Genomic DNA, 25,088 nt, shown 5'->3' with positions numbered 1-25,088 from the left:
AGCCTGCAGAGCAGATCAAAAGCGTTATTGGTGATCTGTACACAAACTACTTGGGATGCTTCCAGCATGCTACCTAAATTCCAAGTATTATAGATTAAGGCAACAGACCCGAGGCCAAGAGCATCCTTAAGCTGACCCGGTAATTTCATAACAGGGAAAATTCATATAAGGGACCTCCCCACAGCTCTGCCTCTTGGCCGCTCTGCTGTGCTGGCTTCAGCAGGCTTCAAGCAACTGGTGCAAGACATGCTCTACCCCAAACCCCAACGCTATCGGCCACTCACCAAAGCTGTCAGCTCCTCCACATCTTGGATGGCCTCCAGTTTCCCAGAGAGGACATCCAGAGATTTCTGCCGCCGCTGCTCCTCCTCCAGTTGCCGGGACCTGTGGGAAACAAGGGCCAGGAGACAAGAAACATGCAGAGTTGGCCAACTGCCTCCAGACCATCTGCAGTGCGTAAAGAAGGGGCAAGCAAGCTCGCAAACTGGGGCGGGGAGGAACTCTGGCCGGTTGAGGCCCTGGGGACAAAATTGTCTGCAGATACAAAATCCAAGGTGATGCCCCAGAAGCAGCATCCTGTGTTCCTCTGTTAAGCTCAGTAAGCCAAACAAGCCGTTCACTACTCAACAAGCTCTCCTGGCCTTACTACTGAGCCAATGCGCAGGAGTGGGGTGGGGTGGGGTGGGGTGGGGTGGGTGGGGTGGAGAAGGGTCCTGAATTTGGCTAGAAAGGTCACATGCTGGCTTGGTGTTCCAGGTCAGAAAAACACCCAGCCAGCAACTCACCCTCAAAATCCTACTTCATTTCTTTTCCGCAGAAACTTTTATAACCAAAGAAGCTGAGGGAGGAGGAATTACCAAACCAGCCAAGAGCATAATCTTCCCAGCCTTACCCTCAACCCCAGACATTCACTAAAGCAGGGATAGTCAACCTGTGGTCCTCCAAATGTTCGTGGACTACAATTCCCATGAGCCCCTGCCAGCATTTGCTGGCAGGGGCTCATGGGAATTGTGGTCCATGAACATCTGGAGGACCACAGGTTGACTACCCCTGCACTAGAGCACTCACGTGTTTACCTCAGCCAGTTCTCCTTGTTCTCCTGCCGCTCTGTCCGGAAACGCTTGGATGCCAGCGCCTCTTCATCGCGCTCCAGCTCCTGCCGCCGTAACTCCCGGATGGCGGAGCGAATCTGCCGCCGTTCTGCCAGATCCAGTGTGGCCTCCAGCTGTGAGGAAGACGAAGCAGAGGGGAGCCGTGATGAGCCAGATAACACGCGTTACCGACGTCGACTCCACCCCAGGGAGTTGCACTCCAGCCCACCTCTTCTGACCACCCCAAAATTCCAAGTTGGCTACACAATGGATGTAGTGTCCTGGCACACAGAGTGTTCCACTGTCCCCTGACCCACTCACCCCCTCTCATGGTGGCAGACTGCCCAATGACTCACACACGCGACTGCCACCATGCCCGAGCACGCCCTGGAACACCCCCCCCCCAACTGCCAATACAGCAAACTCCATGACACACGCCTGGCAGCAGGGAGGGCCCTGGTGTTTATGGTATCAACTGGGGTGAACAATGGGAATCGAGAGCCACACACCACTCTTAGGGAGCAGAGAGGAAGAGAGGCACTCTCCTGTCCCCTCCTGATTGTAAGCTGGGAAGAATAAGCACCGCCTTATATTTAACGCATGGGTTCCACTGCAAAAAGATGTGGCCAGTTTAGATGGCATCACTCAAGGACTGGACAAATTCATGGAGGAAAAGCAAACAGGCGCCAACTGATAGGAGAGCAGCCTTCATACAAAGAGGTTCCATGTAGCCAGGGCTCCAGAAATCATGACTGGCCACAATGCCCAGGCATTTATTGATGCAGCCACCAGCCCTATACCAAACCCTGGTGGCTTTCTAGGCTCATCTGTGTCTTGGACGTTCTTCAGATGCCCGAAGAGGAGACCCACAGATTTGCTACCTGCTACCTGAAGCTATGTCCATGAGGCTGGGAGTTCAATCCCAGCAGCCGGCTCAAGGTTGACTCAGCTTTCCATCTTTCCGAAGTCGGTGAAATAAGTACCCAACTTGCTGCTGGGGGGTAAAACAGTAATGACTGGGGAAGGCACTGGCAAGGCCACCCTGTAAGCGCCTCCTGATTGGGCCCTCCGCTTGTCAGACCGGGGCCAGGGGCCAATCGTTGCCCCCCCATCCCAGACAGCTCCCATCCCTCCACCCCTTACTGTTTTATTTATACCACTCTGCGGAGCGGTTACAGATGTGAATTGGCTAGCTTTAAAGTAAAATGTGCGTACATAATACCAAGCACACCAAATGACATGAACTTAAGAGCAATTTGTGCATTTTGAGATGCAATTTTTTGTGCATGTTACAGTGTCCCTGAGGAAAGCAACCATAAAAATCCAGAGGCAGGCCATTTTCCGATACTACCACTCATCTTCAGCATTACAACTCCATTATAAATCTTCCTCATACATGTGCTTGAAAGAGGCACAGCTCTTGTGCAGCCAACAACTGTCAGCAATGCTACATTAGACAGAGCTCAGTTTATTGCAGAATTAATGATGTATAACGGGCCGCATGTAAATCTACCCAATATGCATAATGTGCAGACGTCACAGGAGGTCAGCTTCTCTAGATGCATTATTTATCACTGCCCATGGCCAGGGTTTTGATTTTTTTTATGTTTATTTAAAGCTCAAGAGGCCACACAGCACTATGGGAGCAAGTCCTGGCAGCAGGCAACAATTGCCAGAATAGAATCAAAAGCCCATGCCAGGGTGTGGCACACATTCCTCTTTTCCCAGAGGTGGCACAGCTGCCGGGACCTGTTCCATCACAACACCCCTTCATTAAAGAAAATCTGAGTCCACCAACTTTGAGGAACCAGGAATGGGGCTACCGTTTGTCCCAGGCCAGCAATTTCCATTCTAGAGTGGGAAGTACTGGGGCCGGAAAAGTGCAGCATAGGAGAAGATAGGATTTGTGGCAGGCACTTTAGTTCTGGGATGGTGACTTGCCCAGGAGTAATGCATGGATGTTGTGCTTGCTCTGCAGGTTGTGGCCTGACTCACTTGGAAATAGTGCAGTCCCAAGCAGAATTATGCCCTTCCAAATCCATTGATTTAGAAACATGCAATTCTCCTTAGATTGCTCTGCAAATCTCCTCAAGCCATGCATCCAGCGGCAGGAGCATATTACTCCCCATTATTGATTCATAACTCTGTGCCCAGTCTTTGCGAGGGAAAGTAGCACAGCATAGCCCAATCCCATCAGATCTTGGAACCTCGGCAGGGTCAGTATTTGCATGGGAGACCACTAAGGAAGGCTCTGCATGGGTAGGCCAATGGCAAACCGCCTCTGCTTCTCACTTGCCTTGAACGCCCCTTGCTAGGGTCACAGTATGTCTGCTGCACCTTGATGGCACATACAGACCCTGCTTTTCTCACTGGTGAAACATCAAATCAGATTCTAGCCTCATCTTCTCGTTTTACCCTTCCTTTGTGAGGCAGGTTAGGCCAGGGGTGGCCAAAGTGTGACACTCCAGATGTCCATGGACTACAATGACCACAAGACCCTGCTAACCCTGATAACTGTAGTTCATGGACATCTGAAGAGCCACAGTTTGGCCATCCCTGCGCTAGTCTGAGTAACTGACCCAAAGTTACCCAGCAGGTGTCCACGCAAGAGTAGGGATTTGAAGTTGGGTCCCCCAGCCACTACAGCAGGGGTAGTCAAACTGCGGCCCTCCAGATGTCCATGGACTACAATTCCCAGGAGCCCTTGCCAGCATTCGCCGGCGAATGCTGGCAAGGGCTCCTGGGAATTGTAGTCCATGGACATCTGGAGGGCCGCAGTTTGACTACCCCTGCACTACAGCGTACTGATATAATAATGTCTTCAGCAGCATTTCAGAGATTCACATATATTGCATCAGCAATTTCTGCAAGAAAGGAAGTCAGCCTTACAAACGATGGGGGTGGAGGGCTGGATATTGAAGCAGAGAGGCTATAATATCTTTCCTGAGGCCACCTAGCTGGGACATGGCTGAGGCAGGATGCCAATGGGAGGGGCTTCCTGTGCAGATCGGCCTCTTAAACAGCTGCAATGAAGCCCAGGTGTTGGAGCAGCACAGATGGCCCAGTGGATCCTGAGAGCCAGAAACAGGACACTGCCCACCCAAACCAAAGCATGAGCCCTTTCCCTGCAGTGAGACAGCTTTGCAGAGGTCTGGTTTGTTCATTCATTGGTAACACTTTTAATCACCACCATTCCAAACAATTCTGGCTAGACAACAACCAACAAAAAAAATCATTAAAATTGCAAACAGCTAGCGTTAAAAACCAACTACAGTGACAATGCAGCCACAATGCACTGCAGCCAAACTGCAATGCCCTCAACCCTTGAGGCCACAGGGAAACAACACAGTCTTGCAAACCTTCCACAAAGGCTAGCAAAAATGGAACCTTTCTCTACCAACAGGCAGCTGCAAAGTCACCTGTAATAAGCAAACTGTGAGCAAGAATTCTTCACAGCAGCTGGGCGGGGCACCACTTCCTGGATGAGGGTGTGGGAGGGGGGGTCACACTTCCCAACATTCAGTGTGGTCAGCTGTATTTCCTGCCCCCTTTGGCAGGAAGGGTTTTCCAGGCACGCTGCGGGTTGCATCCGCGAGAGCAGCTGGGTTTAGAGACTACATGGCGAGAAGCCACATCAGCAGAGGCAAAAGCATGCCTCTCCCAACATCCTGGATATGCCACCAGAAGACACGTCCCTTATGCCTGACAATATCTTGCAAGGGGGAGGTGACCAAGAGCCCTTTTTTATTCCTTTTCCTTTTCAACAACAGAGGAACCATAGTCTGGAAATCCATGGGGACTTTAAAGCTGTACTTTTAAGTAGGGGAAGGGGAAGGGAGGAGTGCCAGAAGAACAACTTTGTGTGACAGAACAGAACGTAGTTTCTAGAGTAGGCTTTCTCAACCAGGGTTTTGTGAAACCCTGGGATTCCTTGATGTCCCTGGAAGGGTTTCCACAATTGATAGGAGTTAATTATTATTGTTATTTTTAATTGTGAGTGAGTGAGCTGGAAGGGATGTGCCACTGTTTGTCTCTTGTGGTCCTTCCTTACATAGCCGGGGAATTGCTGATCACCATTGTGGGATGGTAGGTGAATTTCCTCCAGGCCCAGCTGGATTCTGGAGATTTTTGGAGGAGGGATCACTTGGGCATGACATTGGGGTCACAGTGGGTGGGCAGGTAGTTGTGAATTCCTGCACTGTGGACCAGGTGACCCTGGAGATCCCTTCCAATTCTATGATTCTATGAAATTTGCTAAACATTTACGGGAGATATGACCATATATGGTCACATTAATCTGTCCCCCCTCCCAAAATGGCCACTGATGGACCTAGCGGTAGTGGGAAGGGGAGGGGCCCCGGAAGGGCATGTACACAGCGGTGCTTCCCAGCCATATTCTTCATGATCACAGCACTTCTGGGATTTCTGACAGGCTGAAGAATGTTTCAGGGGTTTCTCAATGTTAAAAAAGTTGAGAAAGAGGCTTAAAGTGAAGCTTGTGGCTGCTTGATTTGAATTTTCTGTGGTTACTTTTAAAATGAAAACACTTGGACTTCATTATGAAAATAGTAAATTAGGTGTGAGGTTTCTAGCCAGTTGCCACAATAGGAGACCTCCACCTGGTGCAAAGATCACTTTGTTGGAAATTACAAGCAGATCCTACAAAACTTTGCCAAAAACTGAGGAAAGATGGCGACAGGATCACTTAGAACCCTGCCTGCCTGCCAACTCCCCTTGGTATAAGTTTGAGCGTGAAAAGGTCCAAGCCTGGGGAAAGAAGTATAACATTCCTCCAGGAAAATGGAAAAAAGGCCTGGTGGCAGAAATGAAAGGCAAACAATGGAAAGGAAAGGTGAACAACACATTTCACAAACTCCCTTAAACTATTCACTAGCTTGAAGAACTCTAACACCTAACCCAGCATAACAAAAGACTACAGGTAAAAGACATGATCAAAGAGCATATGGCATAAAACAGATAAAAGGCATCCTGCAAGAAATAAAATAATTAGTGACAAAATCAGTGGTTCTTGACATCAGGTAGACCAGGGGTCCCCAATCACACTGTCCCTGGTGCCCACCAAGTATTTAAAATGCTGGCAGGATGAGGTGGAGCTTTGGCCATTGAAGACTTGAGTAGCTGTACAAATTTTTTTTTAGTTGCTCTGGCAGCAGCTGCGAGTGCAGCACAAGCGACTTCAGGTGAGCTGCAGCAGATATGTTGTGGCTGGCTGTCAGAATCCTAGGGAAGCAGCCTGCAGAAAATTCCCTTTTTAAGACAGAACCACGTTGACTCCATTTAGACCGAAAGCAGTACAGTCTTTATTGGGAATGACAGCAGAGCAAGCATCTTCAGGAGGTACACAGAACAGAGGAATTAGCAAAGACAAGGAACAATGAGGTAACGGGGTTATATAGACATGGGTCCCACCCCTAACTAAACACAGGACAACTGGTTCTTACAAGTTGCCCCTTTGATCTCTAAAGGCATGAAAACCCAGAGACTACTAGTTGTCTAGTTCCCAGGTTCTCACACAGCTGCCGAGGTTGCTGGGAGATGTGAGCCTTCACACTCTCAAAGGTTATAGATAAGCATAACACTAGCTGGCTGGAAGCTTCAAAGGGATGCCTGGAGACAGAAAATAGGATCAAAGGGGGGGATGAGGAGGGAATTACATTGTAGAACTGAGCTCCCAGGGAAAACGGGAGATGGCATGACACTGGCCCTGCCTCTCGCGGCAGCCATTTTATGGCAGCCATTTTGTGGCTGAGCCTTCCAGGGTATGTCAGAATTCCATCAAATGTTGGGACCACTGAAGTAGATACTTTGGATGAGCAGGGTTCGTTATGTTTTCATCGCCTGCTCTGGTCACCTGCCCCATTCTTCACAGGCACTGATTCCCATGGCCTAGAACACATAGGGAAAGCAAAACCCAAGATCTACACCAGAATCTAGAATACTACATCCCAGAGGATTCAACGGCAGGTGCAGGTGCCAGGAGAGCAACAAATAAGGTTGGAATATGCAACCTGGCTTCATACGGCCTTTTTAAAAATGCCAGAGATTGACACACACACCTCTTTCCTCGCCGAGAAGAACTCTCAGCACGTTGCTTGCTGCTCAGGCACTCGCCTGAATACAACTGCTGCTCGGTCTAGGGGAGTGAGTAAACCACAGTAAGGCCCACAGGCATGGGCTCCCAGCAGGTGCTTGTCCACAGCTGTGTGGTAAAGTGATCTGCCAGAGGCCATTAAGGGAGCCCTCCACTGTACTGACTTCCCAGAATGGTTATAGGTGAGCTGTTTCTCAAAGGTCTGACCTCCTAGTGTCTATGTCAGGGGTAGTCAAACTGCGGCCCTCCAGATGTCCATGGACCACAATTCCCAGAAGCCCGTGCCAGCGAATGCTGGCAGGGGGCTCCTGGGAATTGTAGTCCATGGACATCTGGAGGGCCGCAATTTGACTACCCCTGGCCTATGTGGTTAGATTTGGTGGTTCACTATGTTTTATTGCTTTAAACGTGAGTGATCTGTCAATACGCAGTTTTCAACGCTGCTGATCCCCCCTGAATGTCTGAATGGGGAGAAAGACAAAATTAAAAATGCAACCAATAGAGACTAGCCCTTCTCAACGCTGCTCAGCAGGGTGCTACCACCTGCAGCCCAAATCCCCTCCAGGTACTATGTAGGGATGAAACGCTACAAACGCACCGCCCCCTCCCTCCCCATCCTCTTCCCTAGCACCAAAAGAACCCGGTTCATGTAGGGAAAAACGGGCATCTGGCCAGAAGGCTTAACTGTGCTAAGGAACCGGCAGAAAGAAGGCTTGGGAAGGAAAACAGACGGTCCAGACTGTCTCAGCTTCCAGGGTCTAATGCAGACTGACAGGATATGAAATGCCTGGAAAGACGCCTCTCTGCAGGGGAGCAATCGCCACTTGGAGGGGGGGGTGGAGGAGAGCGGAAAGGAAGAGGGAGAGTTCATCCCGCTTAGCCCACGTCAGCAACCCCGAGGAGTGAGAACGAGCGAGGGACCTGGGGCTGCGAAAACAAACAGGCCAGCCGGGCTCTGCGGCCGGCGGCGGAGGGGAGCCAGATGTGCTGGAAGCCACAAGACGTTCCCAACAGCAGCGCAGACAGAACTGGATGTCCCAGGCTGCCCCACACCCCGGGGAGAACAGGATGTGCCAAAACCCTGCTCACGCTCGCCCACCGGGCAGGAAATTAACGGTTGCAAGAGTCTGCCCGGCCTGGGGGAAAGGGACAGGGCAGGCTCAGGCGGATGGGGGCAGGGCAAGCGGCAGATCACCAGGGCATTTCGCAAGACCCCCCCTGGCCAGGCTGAGAAACAAACTCGGAAAACTGGGAGAAGGGGCTATGCCTTTAAGGCTCAACTGAAGCATCCTGCGTGATAAGAGGGACCTCCATGTGCCTACTCAGCTAACATCTTTGGGCAAAGGGCACTCTGAGAATGAATGGCCCAACACCACCCGTTTAGGGATGATCCTGTCTACATTCCACCCTTTCATTCAAGGAGCTCCGGCTTGAGGATAAAAGGGACATGATTCCCATTTTATCCTTGCAGCATCCCACACAAAGAAAACAGCAATTCAGTTTGGGTCCCACTTTATTTTCTTCTGGATCAGGGGTAGTCAAACTGCAGCCCTCCAGATGTCCATGGACTACAATTCCCAGGAGCCCCTGCCAGCAAATGCTGGCAGGGGCTTCTGGGAATTGTAGTCCATGGACATCTGGAGAGCCGCAGTTTGATTACCCCTGTTCAGGATGGTGTCACGCACACATCTATCTCAGCCCAGCCCAGGCACTGAACTCCCTTTCCCTACCCTTAATCCAGCCTAAAGAGGAGAGGTCACAGAAAGATTCCCCCATGGCAAGGCAAAGGGTAGGCTACTTTCGTCCTGTGATATTGCCGCCTTCAGATCTTCTCTGGGCCAACTTGTGCACAGATTCAAACGCCCAGGACCAGCCCAGCTTAATGCAGTTAATTAGAGCAGGCCTTGACCAATTTTCTCTGGTTTTCAGAGCCAGCCCAAAAGTTGAGAAGCCAGACTCATTTCTCTGCCTTCAGAGTTTCGTAGTGTGATGATCACGTGGTGGTAATTATTGCCACCACAAAACCTCATCCTAACCGCTTCACACTAACTTCTGATAAAGGTGTTGTGGTACATAACTGTATATGCAAGAGGCTCTAGTTGTCATCTCGACGGCAAAAAGCTAGCCCCTGACCCTAACCTAAACCCCAGTTTCTCATCATTTCTTGACTGATTTTCAAAGCCCCATTTAACTGACTACTGGAGCCATTACAGAAACAAACTGGTTCAGAAATTAATTCATGTGCCGCCACCAAAGTTAGAATATAAACAAATCATGACAAGAATTTCCTGCACACGCAGTTGCTACATCATACAACAAAACATATTCTGGTGGTAAAAGCATGGTATGTCTACGGAGGATCACCAAGAGGCACTGCAATAAATTCACTGCGGAAATACTAGGTGCCACAATGAAATTTCTAGGCACCATGGCTACTCAGCATCTGGGATTTGTCAAACCCAAGCTTAGGGTACCAAAATCCCAGAGATTTCAGGTTATAGACTAAATAACTCTTCTCTCCCTGACACAGATTTCAAGAGCATTGGGGCTGTCACACATGAGTAACTCCATTCCTTCCAGACAAATGAATGGATCAAAAATTCCTTCCCTTCTCTCCACTCACTTGCATGCAATGGAGAGGTGAGAGTAAACAGCAACCAGAACAGCCTCTGTTGAGGACATCATGCAAGCGTGCACACCCCTGTGGCTTTATACAAGATGGGGGGCCAGAATTAATTTTTGCTTAGGGCTGCAAAACAGCTCGAGGCGGCCTTTGCTTGCCCCTATTCCCACACTTTTCCCACAGTCATGCTTTCTCCAACCACCACCCAGGAAGAAGGCAAGTTCTGCAAGCCAGTTTTCTCAGCTTCTTCACAGTTTCATTTGGGAGAAACTCAAAAGTATCGGCCTTTCCTCCCTACACACCCTCCCTGGGTTTGGGAAGGGCTGCCCCAAGGAACACGGCAAAGCTTGCAGCCAAACAACATCTCCTGGATTTTGGGGAGGTGCCAACAAATGACTGGGGGGGGGGAGAGCAGAACCACACTACCACACACAATGAAAAAAGGAAAGGAGAAATGTCCCACTTGCTCATCTCCCCCAACTACCTGCTAAACCTTGGCTGGGGCTCATTCATGTGGGCTTTGGGGGGGAGCATTTATGCCAATGCTCTAATGCAGGGGAAGTCAACCTGTGGTCCTCCAGATGTCCACTCAAGGAGCATCAGATGATGTGGGCACCATCACATCTACCTGTGGCTTTCTAGCCTGCCTACTTGCTTCTTCCCCAAAGCAAAAGGGGGAACCTTGGCTTTCTTCTACTTCAGTGGAAAAAAGCGGAGGAGCTTCAGAAGAGCCCAGGAGGCATCTGCTTTGGGTCCTGCAGGGAGGAGCCCATCCAGAAACAGCTGCCTTCATCAGAAGTAGATGCTTAACCTGCAAACCTCCCAAAATGTTGTGATTGAATACTGTACACCAGCACAGCCATTTTGTGGTCACACCCACTTCCCTAATCTCAGATTTCCAAAGTTGCCCTCAATGAGTAGCCCATGTAGTCCAGCCAACACCTCTGCCAAGCTCCTAAACAGAGCATGATATTCATGGCTTTCCTCTGCTGTTGTTGCCCTGGATGGGGAAGTTACATTTTACTCCCAGGGCTAAGAAGCCACCAGCAGGTATATTTTGCCTCATCTGTTTGTCTAATCCAGGGGTAGTCAAACTGCGGCCCTCCAGATGTCCATGGACTACAATTCCCAGGAGCCCCTGCCAGCGAATGCTGGCAGGGGCTCCTGGGAATTGTAGTCCATGGACATCTGGAGGGCCGCAGTTTGACTACCCCTGGTCTAATCCCATTTTAAAGCCACACACGCAGCCGCATATTACGGTAGTAGGTCTCACTTGTGCGTGTGAAGAAGTTCTTCCAAACGTGATTCAGCAAGACAGTTTGACAGGGATGGTCCCTTTTGATTCTCCTCCATTTCCCATAAATCACCACCCCACCACCATTGCCTCCACACCCTCTGCAGAGAGCTGCTTTCGGAGAAGGCCCCACATCACCCCTCCTTCCCCGCTGACAGTCCAGGGTCTGAATCAACCGCAATAACCAGCCAGACGCTATTCAAAGGTGAACTGCAGGCAGAGGAATTCAAACCAGCCAATCCCAGGAAAGGTGGCATGAGTCCAGCAGCACCCGGCCGGTGCCAGCAGAAAGAAAACCAAAACTGTGTGGGAGCCAGTGTGGTCCCCCCCCCCCCGTCCTCCCCCATCTAGCCAGGTGAACCTCAAGGGACATAGATGGAGCCGGAAAACAGCTAAGCCCATCCTTCTGCTGGATCCTAAGGGGGAAGCCTCTGCATTCCTCTCCCCCCCCCATTAAACTCCCTCCATACCCAGCCCTCAGGAATGCACTGGCAAAAGAGAGAAGTCAGAGGAAAGGAGAAAAGTCTTGTTGCTGCAAGGGGTGGGTGTGTTAATGAGACAGAGGAATACAGGCAGAGGATGGTAAGAAAAGGAAGTTAAGCAAAGGGAAACCTGGCTGAAGGGAAAGGGGGGAGCTAAGAAGATAAACATTTCTCCTTATTTGGGCTAATCCCCTCTTAGTTGGAGCAGGGCGAGAGTCACTGCTGCCAAACGTCCAGGCTATGCAAGTCTGCAAAGAGCAAAGGGAGCATCCAGCATCCCGCCTTCACGACTAGCCTTGGTGCCAAGTGGGCAGGAGAAGCACCCTTTCTGATTCTGGGACAGGGGAAGGAAAACAGGGGGGAGATGCTCAGCGGAGCCCAAGGGTGTGCTCTTCGCAAAATAGCCGGTTAAGCAGAGCAGCTAAGAGCCGAAACACATTGAGCCATGGTGTGCATTTAGATGCTGCTTTGGTGTGCATTTAGATGCTGCTAAAAGCAAGTCACCCTAAACACATACTATTTCTGCCAACGGAATCTTTAAAAACGGTTTAAATTGGTTTTAATTTTAATTAATATTATAACTGTGTTGAAGTGTCAATCCTATGTCATTCTTATTATGCTGTCCACTGTCCCAGGCCAGCTTGCCAGGAGGGGCGGCATGTAAATTTAAATAAATAAAATAAGATAAATAAAAATATATACCCCCATCTTAAATATGAGGATAGTAATAGTCACCTGAAACCAAAGTCTGGGCATGGACCTGTTTGTGGAGATTCCGGCAAAGTAATGTCTGAGAAGTGCTTTAAACACTCGAAAATGCTATAAAACTACAAGCTGGTTAGCTAACAAGCATTTGTTTGTCTTTTACTGGCTCGTCTGACCACAATACACATGACCAAGCCTTTATAAGACTTTTCTTTCTGGTCACACGAAGGCAGTCCTTTCTCCCCAGAGACCACCAGGTGAGTCTTTTAATTTTCATTTTTTATCTCTCACAACAACCCTGTGAGGCAGATCATAAGAGATGGGAACTTGCCCTCAGTCATTTTAGTGCGTGAGAGTTCGGCAGACACAGCAGCCTCCCCATGTAGAATCTCAGCATTTGCAGACGCTGCACCGTCCAGGCTAGATGCAGACTTATGATGGATGATCGAGGCTCAAGTGAAAGCAGAAACAATTAACCAAAGCCAAAACAATTCTAGAATTTTTTTTTTCATTGCCACTGCAAACTCTGATGGTTCCGTGGACATCTGGAGAGCTATGGTTTGGCCACTTCTGCAACCACAAAAGACTCCCTATAACTTAGCAGTTCCCCACTTCTCAAGATTCAGGGAGAGGCTTTCCATTTTGGCTCTTCTGTCACTGAAACGCGGAGTGCTGCAGGGAATTCTGGGAAGTGTTTGGAGGCCTCACCGTCGCCCCAAGAGAACAGGCCCTGTCACCCAACATCCATCTGGAAGCGGAGGGGGAAACAGTGGAATGGCAGGCGAACCCCACCATTACCGATTCTCTTATTTGGAACCGCTGAAAACTCTCAAGGATGGGACTCAAAAGCCACAGGTGTTTGGGGCATTTTATTGAAGCAGGAGGGGAACCGTAGGAGAGGGAGAAACGCAACTGTTCCAGCCAGACCTCAGACCTCAGACACACACGCAGACTCCAAGCCACTCCTTCCAGGAGCCGACTTCTCAGGTCACAGAGGACTGCACATTCTTTCCTAGCCGACTCAGCCTTCCAGGGCACACTAGCGTAACCCCTCTGCTGCTCACTGTTTAACCCTGCAAAGCCAGCTGGGAGCCATTAACGGTGGGCTGTCCTCACCCTCTCTTAGGTTGGAGCCTGCTAGAAAATTCACACCCAGCAACGCTTGTCTGGGACAGCGGGGGAGGTTTTGTCAAGAACGATGCTATAGCTTCCTATTAATCAGCCATAAGGCATCCAGCTGAATACACACATCCCATTTCCCCCTTGGCCTACTCAGCTGGAGAAAACCAAAGGCTTCCCAAAGAGAACTTTCGGGCATACTCCCCTAGAGCAGGGGTAGTCAACCTGTGGTCCTCCAGATGTCCACGGACTACAATCCCCATGAGCCCCTGCCAGTGTTTGCTGGCAGGGGCTCATGGGAATTGTAGTCCGTGGACATCTGGAGGACCACAGGTTGACTAACCCTGCCCAAAGCACAGCGTGGAGTTGCCAGTTCACAGGCTAAAAACAGCCCTCCCCACTTGCCAGGTCTTACTGGAGCGAGCCAGAACTGTCCAGGGTGCAGAACAGCATGGTACTCAAAAGGATATAAATACAGGCTTTCCTGTGGCATCTGTTGGACAGGGGTGGCCAAATTGTGGCTCTCCAGATGTCCATGGACTATAATTCCCATGAGCCCCTCCAGCATGGTGTCAGGGGCTCATGGGAACTGTAGTCCATTGACATCTGGAGGGCCACAGTTTGGCCATCTCTGGACTAGATGGACGACTGGTCTGGAATGGCATGGCTGTTCTTATGAGCCATTCTGACTAACGGCACACTACATTCCAGCTCCGATGCCCCGCCAACCCTATGCACAATTATTCCAAAACACTTCCCACTATATTCGACGTGACTCGTTCATGAGGAACTGCATGCAGGATTGCAGCCCTGGTCTCTTAGCCGCTGTAAGGCACCAGCTCCTGAGGCTGAAACCACAAACACTGTCCCAGAGAGCTCCGACTCTGTGCGCTGAACGACAGCAGTGTTACAGGCAACGGACTGTTATTGACTTCTAGCCGTCCTTTCTTCCGCCATGGGGCTCTGTTTGCATACCTGAGAGATCCCCAAGCAGTCTTCCGTCCAGGCACTGTCCAGACCCAGATCTGCTCGGCTACAGCACGGCTGGGGCATCCTGTGCCCTCAGATGATCCCATGAAGCAGAGCAGAGACGTGGGGAGAGAGAGGAGCACCTGATAAGCACTAAGCAGTCTTGTGGCTAACTAAGCTGCCAGCTTCAAGGCCGGAGGGAGGAAATTTCCACTGCAGCCAGCCAGTTTTAGGGCCCATTGTCTTCTTTTGCAAATATGCTGATTGATAGCGTGCGCACACACACATGTGTGTGTGTGTGTGTGTTTCCCAGGAAAGGCGCTGTAGCAGGTGGCAACTGGGTTGGCCTCTGTCCAGCTTGCACCAACCACATCCACCCCCACCCTGCACAACGGCATTGCGCAGCCAAGCAGGTGCAGCACCATGGCAAGAGCAGCACCTGTCTGTTGAGCCTGTGCGACTTGCAAGGGGCCACAATGAACACAGCCCTCTGCATGCAGTCTGCTGGTTGGCTCGACCCCCCCAAGGAAAAAGCAAAAAATTGGAAACGGTGTGAGCCCAGGTTTAACATCCACATGTACTAGAGGCTGCAAACGGGTTGGTGGATCTCAGGGTTTGCAGAGTTAGAGAAAACAGTCAATAGAACGTGGGCTCTGAGAGCCCTGGATTCAGTTTAGAGAACCAAAGGAATCACTGGCCCTCAACCTCAGTTCCACACACACCTGAATAATAGGAAATACTGATTCTTTTTCAAACAATGTTACTAAGATGACAAAAGAAAGACTGGCGTGCCTTAGCAGGACAAAACTGAACAGCTGCCCAAGAGTCAGGAACTGAAGGGCTACCCCTACCCTCCTTCACCACAAGAATCATCAAAAGAAAGAGCCTGTCAGATCTGTGCCCCCCCCCAATTAGGCTGCCTGGTTCTTCCATGGAACCCCCAACCCCCATGGCAGTCTGGAAACAGCGTGGATCACACGGATCTAGCAAATCTTCATGTCACCTGCATTCAAAACACCACTTGGATTACACAACACTGTCTGGTTGTTTCACGGTCGCATGGCTTGCTTTGCACAACTAGCTATGCCGTCCACGCAGACAACAGACAGTATATCGTTTACACAATGACTGATGGGAACAGACAGCCGAATTAGCACAGGGCAGGATCACAGGGGGCACTCTGCTGGAGTCAAGCGAATCCCTGGGACATGAAGCCTAGTGGGACAAGCTTTTAAAGGTGCCCTGGAACCAGGCTGGAAGGATAAACACGAACTAAGCATTCTGCCACGTATCTGTCACCGGTCTACCTAATAGGGACTCAGTCCTCTACAGCAGGGGTAGGCAACCTGTGGTCCTTCAGTTGTCCATGGACTCCAATTCCCATGAGCCCCTGCCAGCATTTGCTGGCAGGGTCTCATGGGAATTGGAGTCCATGGACATCTGGAGGACCACAGGTTGACTACTCCTGCTTTAAGCATTGGAAGGACAAAATGCAGGGAGTCTGGAGCAAACAAACAGAGGAACTACAGATAAGAGGAACACTTTGAAGATTACAGGTACTATGTAAATTTCATCCACCACCTGCCTCAGGCAACCAAGGATCTCGGCAAGGGAGGGGGGATGGGATGGAGGAGAGGGTAGAAGACTGCTGCTGACACAGGCACGTAGCACTTAGGATGGCATTCTAAACATTTAAAAAACCTTTCAAATAGCCTCTTCCAAAGCCAATCGGCGTAAAAGTCTTCATGGCCTCACAAGGTTTGTCTCTTGTGGCCCTTCCTTGCATGCTGATCGCCACTGTGGAATAGTAGGTGAATTCCCTCCAGGCCAGGCTGGATTCTAGTGATTTTTGGTGGGGGATCACTGAGGCATGAAATTGGGGTGTGCAGGTAGTTATGAGTTCCTGCATTGTGCAGGGCAATTCTGTGATGGTTCAAGGGGGTGGCAGGTGACAATGGATGAGCAACAGGGTTGTGAGTGTCCCGCATAGTGCAGGGGGGTTGGACTAGATGACCCGGGAGATCCCTTCCAACTCCACGATTCCAAAGTGTAAATTCAGCTTTTAGTAATCCTTTCAAACAGCCCTATAAGGCAGGCCAGTATTCAAGACAGGATGCTAAAGGCCGAGAGAGAACACCTAGGGTCATGGTGTGAATTCATGACACAGCAAAATTTCAAAATGCACACTCAGACATTACACTGCCTTACAGCCAGTTGTGTGGAGAGTTAGATAGAGGCACCTGCGGGGAGTGAGAATATGTTTCTGGTCTACTGAGATTCTTTTCCAGGCTACTAACTTCTGTGGGCTTCTTTTAAAGAATGGGGAAATACCCAGAGGGTCATATACAGTAGGGGTAGTCAACCTGTGGTCCTCCAGATGTCCATGGACTACAATTCCCATGAGCCCCTGCCAGCAAACGCTGGCAGGGGCTCATGGGAATTGTAGTCAATGGACATCTGGAGGACCGCAGGTTGACTACCCCTGATTTACAGCATACACCAAGGAAGCACTTGCCTTGGGGATATCCTGCTAGTGTACAACTGAGCCCAGCAATAAGGTGCCTAATAAGACCCAGCTAATAAGACAGAGAGAGCTCAAAGCACTTTGTTATAGCAATCAAGAGAGCCAACATTCTTCTGTCTGTATTGTAGGTGGAGGATGAGAGAGAAATGTTTGGCCTAAGGCTATTTAGTGAGTTCCTGACAATAACAAGATTGAAATAACAAGATCGATGGGGCAAACAGCATATGGTGTGATAGCTTTTGATCACTGACACAAGCAGTTTAGTTTCTCCTTGTGTTTTTGTAAACTACAACTGAATTCCAGGGGATTCATTGGCTGTTTTGACAAAGAATTATCATTGGCTGTATTTGGTTGCGTGACACAGTCTACTGATGTAACATAATTGATTTTTGCTATATATTCCCTGTCATGTAAGCAGAGGTAGTCAATCTGTGGTCCTCCAGATGTTCATGGACTACAATTCCCATAAACCCCTGCCAGAAAATACTGGCAGGGGCTCATAGGAATTGTAGTCCATGGACATCTAGAGGACCACAGGTTGACTACCCTGATGTAAGGAGTTCATAGTCTGAGGAAGAGTGCTTGCACTCGAAAGCTCATGCCCTGAATAAATCTTTGTTGGTCTTAAAGGTGCTCCTGGACTCTGATAAGATTGAAATCAGAAGACGAACAAAATTTATTCCTTACGCCTTTCTTAAAGTTAGTTTTGGGGTGGGGGCTGGACTCTTTTGTAATTCTGTTGCTATAGATCAAAACAAGTGACTGTGTGGAAGTGTCACAGCAAATTTGCACCAGGGACTTCACATCTCCCCACTGGACTAACTCTGCAATTGACCTTTCCCGCGTGCCACACAATTAGTGGCCATGCAGTTACTCTACCCTTCAGCATGCTCATCCTCAGCCTTTTTCAATCTCTGTGCATTTTCATCAAGGGAGGACAGGAAGGTCTGGAGCTCCGCTGGAGGGGCACCAGCTGTTTTAGCCATCGTCCCCAGGTTTGAATGATGCACTTCTCTTTCAGGCAGGGCAAGGCAACCACAAACGGATTTTGGCATTCTTCACTTCTCCAAGCCGTCACACACAAAAAAAGAAATCTGGGAAGCCACACAAAGAGTTCTTGTGCAATGCCCCGGCTCATTCTCAACGGCCAAGAGCTCTGGTGCCCAGAAGCAGGTGAGCCGGTCTTCCTTTCAGCTCATTTTCAAAGTACCAGTGTTTCATCGGCTCCGCGGACACTGAGGAATGCAACCAAATGGAAAACAGCAGACTCTCCCAAGATTTGAAGACTGCAACCGGCCAAGTTTTAGTGGACTTGTTAGTGCAGAGACTTCCAAGAAACACAAAGTAAATCCACAAGATTAACAGGAAAGAGCAAGCTGTTTTCCTACAGACTGAGGGTAAATGCAGCCGTGCTCCTAAAAAGTCCAGGAGGCAGCAAGATGCAGTTATACAATCTGCAAGGTCCTGAAATTGAGGCCCCAATCCTGTTTCTACAGCACTACTTGCTCATGGCCTGGCAATAGGCAGGTACTACTCTTCCACAACAGTCAGATGCACACAACCTAAGTCCGTTCTAGAAGTCCCTGGCCAACACCACAAGAGACAAATAACTCACCAAAATTATGGTCAGGACAAAAGTGGGAAGCCCAAGTTCATGGAACTTGGTGCTCTGAAATTCTGTCCTGTGCTGGGCTTCTGTTCCTCCCAAAGAAAAGTTTAAAGGCATCTCAAAGTTCTTCTCTGCCCCCGTTCCTCCGAAATGCTTTGCAGAAATTATTCCAAATACATTTTCGAACATGCTGTTTATTACCATTTTTACAGCATAAATATATGTGAACACAGCATTTTACACTGTAGCGCAAGCAGACACTGTAGCTCAAGCAGGGTAGTTCAGCAATGGAATAGGCTGCCTAAGGAGGTGGTGAGCTCCCCCTCACTGGCAGTGTTCAAGCAAAGGTTGGATAAACACTTTTCTTGGATGCTTTAGGATACTTAGGGCTGATCCTGCGTTGAGCAGGGGGTTGGACTAGATGGCCTGTATGGCCCCTTCCAACTCTATGATTCTGTGATTCTGGTGCCTGCAATCTAAATTCTGATAGTGAAAAGTCAAGAAAAAGAGGAGGGTAGTAGAAAACCAGATACGTGGAGGTAGAATAGTGCAGGTTTAGGCCCAACAGGCTCAGCTAGCATAATTCATTCTGTTTGTGTACATTAATGCTTATTTTAAAATTTGATGCATGCACAGAATACAGAGAGGCCTCTCCATATGCAGGGACTGCTGATGCACATAACCAAGGCTTCCACTCAGCACGAAGAATAGATTCTGACTCAGCCCTAAACAGCCCTAGAGAGGAAGCAAACAGACACAGAGGTTGCAGCAGGAAAATGCCACGAGAACGTCTGCAATGCCCACTGCAAGACACCCACATTCACCCAAAGCAGGGACCTGATTCCAAGTCTTGCTTAAAAATTGGTGTCTTTGTTTGGAAACAGCAGGGGAGTAATGTACCCCTGGCTTGTCTGCAAAACCAAACCGAGTCACCAAAATATAAGACAAACTTTCACAGCAGGACGCAAGGCACAGATGCATGCTCTCAGACTTAACCCAAAATCTCCTATGTTGTATGAAGCCACTGTACATATTATGATAGATGGTAGAATAAGAAATGCCCCTGTGTGCAATAAAGCAGTACATCAGGCAAGGAGCTATGCAAAATCTCTTTTCTCCCCTGAGGTGCTTATTTTCTAAATACATGGAGGGTCTCCCCCCACATCACACAGATAAGCCAGGTTGTATAGTAGCTAAAACATTAGCCTGGCAACTGAGAGATCAGAGCTCCAGTTCGTACTCAGGTACTCAAAAGGTTAAGTGTCCACTAAATATAAATATTCAAATTATATTAACATTTATTGTGCACCACTTATAAAGTCAACAACATAGACACAGCCCATAGGCAAATGATTGAAATCACAAAATATGCACCCTAACAGTGTACGGTACACATTCTGTGATTTCAATTATTACCCTGTGGACTGTGTCTATGTTTTTAACTTTTTGTCTTTATGAGTTGTGCACAATAAATGTTAATATTTATATCTTGTGGACACCTAACATTTTTCGGCCCTAACTACTGGTTGGGTTATGTTTGTTGTTTTTTTGTCACCACTTGGACTGATCATTACTGTCAGCATAACCCACCTCACAGGGTTGCTGTGAGGACAAAACGGGGCAAGGAGAATCTCGTACATTGCCATGAGCCACATGGAGGGTGAGCCGGGAGAAAAATCTGTAGACAAATTCATTTTTAAAAATGACCCACTGCAGCTGGGATGAAACAGGGTGGACCCAGATTTTACCACCTTACTGTACCCCCTGATTCTGCATAATATGTGGAATGATTCTAAATACTGGCTCAGCGGCCATCCCCTCTCCTTAGGATGATCTGTTTTGCAAGGACAGCTAAGGATTTCTACTTGAGATTTCTTTTTTAGAAACTGAAGTTCCTAGGATGTTACAGGAGGGGGGCTGCTATGCACTTGCAGTGTGGTGTCGCCCTTAGTAGACCCACTTCTGTGGCTGCCTGTGGAATGACACTCCGTTCAGCAGTTCTAACTGCTGCAAGCAAGCAGAGCACCTTTGCACTTCTGCATCTACCAGGGAGGAGGAGGAGGCTCAGTGATGCTCTTCTTGGCCAGCAGATGACCCAATGGAGTTAAAGCCAACCTAAGGGACGTTTTCCAGGGGCCCATGAAGCAAGAGCCTGCCTTCGCAGACAGATGGACATTATAGACAAGCGGAACATACCGGCAAATAGCTGGAGCGGGAAGAAGAATTGTGTGTCCCTTCTGAGATGTTTAAATGGTATCTAATAGGTTTAATGTAAATGAATAACTTTGCTGGAAAATATACATTTTAAGAAAGCTTTAAAAAAGAAAAAAACAACCTCTATGTGCTTGTCAATCTTTCTAGTGTCTTTCTAATCACTGGCCTGAATACTGGAAGGCAGAAACAGAAGCAAATCCAAGCTGAACATGTAGGGAAGGGGCTCTGCAGGCCCCTTAAGGCTTGGGAGCTTTTCCTATTCCAAGCCAGAGGCAACGCACCCTATCCCTTATCCAACGCAACTTTTAGGGGTTCTTGCTTTCAAAACTTCCAGCAGCAAAGAGCTGAGATATAAAAGAACCAGCCAAGGCAGCCTGGGCAGCAGGGATCCCGAGCCAGGCAGAGTCAGCAATAGCCAGGAGTGGCACATTTCTCTGCATTGAACACCCTCGTAATTCCACAGGACGGTATCTCAGGAGAAACTCACCAGCTTCCGCAGCGCTCCCTCATCCATGCTCAATAGCCTCTCGTCAGACATCCTTCTGGCTTTCCCCGTTCTGCTCGGAAAGACGCTTGCAGATGTGCGCAAGCTCCAAGCGAGCGGCTAGTTCAGCGGCAGGACAGCAGGCTCACCAGAGAAATTCTGAAAAAGAACAGAGTGCAGGCAGGTCAGGGGGGAAATCAGGAGATCTTCTCCCGGGGCTCATTAAAGACGTGCTGAAAAGTGAACGAGATCCCCGCAGCTGCTTCCCTGGCTGTTAACTCTGGAGCTGGAACACGGAGCCTTTCCAAACGCCAGCGAGAGTCTGGGCCAAGTTCGTTGCATGATACGGCTCCCAAGCCCACTTCCAGGAAACTCCAATCTGCTATGCCGAAGCAACCCAAACACACGCAATCCTGGCCCTAGCAGGATTCCACATCCAGACATGTTTTTAAATGTTTCGTCAGACAGCGAGCGTTCGATGCCGTTTCTCAAAACAACAGGAAGGAAACATCCAACCGCCTCAGACGTGCGCAGACTGCAACGCATCAGAAAGGCATGCCAGGGAGATACGTCCCCTGCCCCACATGGGGCAACCAAAAACACCGAATCAAAAATGAAACCTGACTAGGTTCAGGAAGCGAGGTCCTGAGTAATAGCACCAGGCTACAGTCTCAGCTGGAAGAGATCAGCACCAGGATGCTGACAGACGGTACTGCCGACCCACATACACGCATCCCAATTCATATGGGAAAGAATTAAACACCTATCCGAGGGCTAGTGCGTGGTGATGGACGGAATGTTTGATTCAGATCAGAGAGGCAAGCTTTAAATGCCAGTTCAACCACAACTGTTAGTTGGCTTTCACTGAGCCTCCCTCGCAGCAAGATCCCATTTGATCTTCCTACAGAGCCCAACCACATCCTCACATTAGGATAGAATGGGACAACCCCCCACTTATGCTGCCCCATGTCCCTAGAAAAAGGGTTCATACAAAAACACAATATAATAGTTTGCTCTTCACTTCTCTTCCGGGCCAAGGCACCACTAGAAAGCCACCCCAGACTGGCAGGAACCTGGAGTCTTTAAAGCAGGGGTAGTCAAACTGCGGCCCTCCAGATGTCCGTGGACTACAATTCCCAGGAGCCCCTGCCAGCATTCGCTGGCAGGGGCTCCTGGGAATTGTAGCCCACGGACATCTGGAGGGCCGCAGTTTGACTACCCCTGCTTTAAACCCAAGTTGAGCACAAGAAAATCAGCAAACCGTGATTTCCAGAGACACCAAGACCACAGGGCTATGCCTCCGGAAGACCCAATGCCGGTGTTCTCTCTTTCCCCAACTCCCTGCTATCAGTATCAGTCACTGTGAGTCCAGTCACATCCTAGTTCGACAGCCACCACAGCATTCAACACTTCAGATGTCCCCAAGAAATGTAGAAAGAACGTGTGTAAAATGCACTGGGAGGCAGATATTATCCAACTTTTGGCAAGCAGAGAGTCTGGCTGGGCAGGAGAATTCTGTGGTGAACTTTCTTCCTTACTTGGGAGAATTTTTTCTGCTAAATCCCCTTTAATCCACATTTGAGAAGCACACACAGACACACCCCACACAGACTCACCAGCTCTGAAACACAAGTCTGGAAGCCAGTGATCTAATAGAGAAGATGGCATAAAAACATCGATTCATCATACACCGCTTCACATCAGGTTGCAAACGGGGGCAAATCTGGAACTGCTCCCACCACAATACCCTTTGGCACCACAGTTCTGAACTCAAACAAAGAGCTCCTTACATATAATTTGGATCGAAGAAGAACTGCTGTTTTATACCCCGCTTTTCATTACCCAAAGGAGTCTCAAAGTGGCTTACAAGTACCTTTCCCTTCCCTCTCCCCACAATAGACACCCTGTGAGGTAGGTGGGGCTGAGAGAGCTCTGCTAGAACTGTGACTGGCCCAAGATCACTCAGCAGGTCTCAGGCATCTCTAAGCAGCTTACAAGTACCTTTCCCTTCCCTCTCCCCACAACAGACATCCTGTGAGGTAGGTGGGGCTGAGAGAGCTCTGCTAGAACTGTGACAGGCCCAAGATCACCCAGCAGGTCTCAGGAATTTCAAAAAGGCCTACAAGTACTTTTCCCTTCCCTCTCCCCACAACAGACACCCTGTGAGATAGGTGAGGCTGAGAGAGCTCGGAGAGAACTGTGACCAGCCCAAGGTCACCCAGCCGGCCGTACGCGGAGGAGGAGAGGGGACTCAAACCCGGTTCTCCAGATTAGAGCCGGCCGCTCTTAACCACTACACCAGGCTGGCTCTCACCCAGCTGACCCTCAAGACAAGACTCTTCCCGGTCCCGTTTGGTAATTCATCTACTCCTTCCCTTTGCCCCCTCCAATCGAGAATAGCAATTTATTTCGCTGTTAATCCGGATCGACGTACGCACCTCCATCCATGGATCCTGCCCCGCTGAGCCTACGGGGCCCCGATCCGGACCCGCTCCACCCAACTCCCGAAACTGCTCTGACCAAACCGCCCGCGCCTCCCGGCCAGCTCCCAGCCCTCGCGCCCCAGGGAGACGCCCCCGTTCGCCGCAGCAACCAACCAGAAGGCCGGCCTCCCTCCGAACACCCTTGCTCCTCCGGGATTGGCAGGATTCAATTAGCTGGCAACGCCTCTCCGCGGCTGCGGGCGGTCTCCTGGCCCTCGGCCTGATGGGGATTGTAGTCCTGGCGACGCTGGAGGGGAGGCTGGTTTTGCAGAGCCGACTAACTCGACGTTAAGGCGGAGTCGTGAAACGAAGATCACTCCCCAGCACGTTTTCAGATCACTTTGTAGCACGTTTTAAGTCATCCAGCAGATCGACACTGCTCGGTTTAGGGGCTGAATTACTTTGCCCAGCCTCTCCAACCACTGAGAGTTCGTGGGAAATGCGAGGTGCCGCTGAACCCCGGGGGAGCTGGAGATCAGCTGTCATTCCGGAAGGGCTCCAGCCCAGTCCCCTCCCCATGGGAATATAAATAATTTTTCCATCTTTCTATTTAAAAGAGCACCTAAGGCAACGCACAGGAAACAATAAAGATTGAAATGCAATACACTGAAAACATTTATTATTATTATTATTATTATTATTATTTACTTATTTATTAGATAAACACATGGAACACAATGAAATAGCACCCGCATTCTGATGTCTGGTTTACTGTGTTCATAGAAGCAAGCATTTAATTAGCTCCTTTACCGAAAAGTTAGTGTGCTCCAGTTGGACACAGAACGCCCAAGGCAGGACACACGTCCTGGGATAACTCTGTGTTCCTAACCTTGGAGCTGTGGACACAGACAGACTCTCAAGAGTTTGAATGAGGATTATTGGCTACTCTTTTGCAAACAACTATAGGCAATTGTCTCATCTTTTGTTACTTAGGATTTAGTTGTCCCAGTGGTTATTTATTATACATTTTCAGTTGCATTTCAGAAAGATGATTTTGTCAAGCCTTGAGATCAATAGGGGAGGCCTTCTAGTGGGAGCATTAGATTCCATGTTTTCCTCTGCTTCATTCATGGTCTGCTTCTCACTAAGGTCAGGGTGACAAGGACTTTCTCAGCTGTGTCACCCAATTTAAGGAATTCTATGGTGGCAGGCAGGGGGTAAAATTGCCTGCTCCAGGCTGGAAAATTTCTGGAGATTTGGGGGTATAGCCTGGAGAGGACAGAGACCTCAGTGGGACACAAGACCATAGAATTCCACCCTCTAGAGTATCCATTTGTTATGGGGGGATTGATCTTTGTAACCAGGAGATGAGCTGTAATTCCAGGAGAGCCCCAGTACCCCTAGGGAATTCTCCCCCCCCCCCCAATAGAGAGACCATA

The 25,088-nt window shown here is 49.3% G+C and overlaps 1 protein-coding gene across 4 annotated transcripts in view; it reads right to left on the bottom strand.

The window, feature by feature from the left end:
* Positions 1-24,186, bottom strand: part of SMTN (smoothelin) — a 68,208-nt gene extending 44,022 nt beyond the window's left edge. For 3 of the 4 annotated variants that reach the window (XM_077309286.1, XM_077309283.1, XM_077309287.1), the window contains exons 1-4: positions 23,665-23,787; positions 21,230-21,385; positions 1,077-1,225; positions 285-384 (exon numbers count right to left, since the gene is read on the bottom strand). In XM_077309286.1, the coding sequence (XP_077165401.1) occupies positions 285-384; positions 1,077-1,225; positions 21,230-21,280 (300 nt within the window). In that variant the 5' untranslated portion in view covers positions 21,281-21,385; positions 23,665-23,787. Of the gene's footprint in view, positions 1-284; positions 385-1,076; positions 1,226-21,229; positions 21,386-23,664; positions 23,788-23,823 lie in introns of those variants that run through there. The other variant, XM_077309284.1, reaches the window with a different exon arrangement.
* Positions 24,187-25,088: the final 902 nt, after the last annotated feature.

This window comes from Paroedura picta, chromosome 13 (genome assembly GCF_049243985.1).
Source record: "Paroedura picta isolate Pp20150507F chromosome 13, Ppicta_v3.0, whole genome shotgun sequence".
Taxonomy (NCBI): domain Eukaryota; kingdom Metazoa; phylum Chordata; class Lepidosauria; order Squamata; family Gekkonidae; genus Paroedura; species Paroedura picta.
Note: the sequence above shows the minus strand (reverse complement) of the source record. Positions and strands in the feature narration are given on the sequence as shown.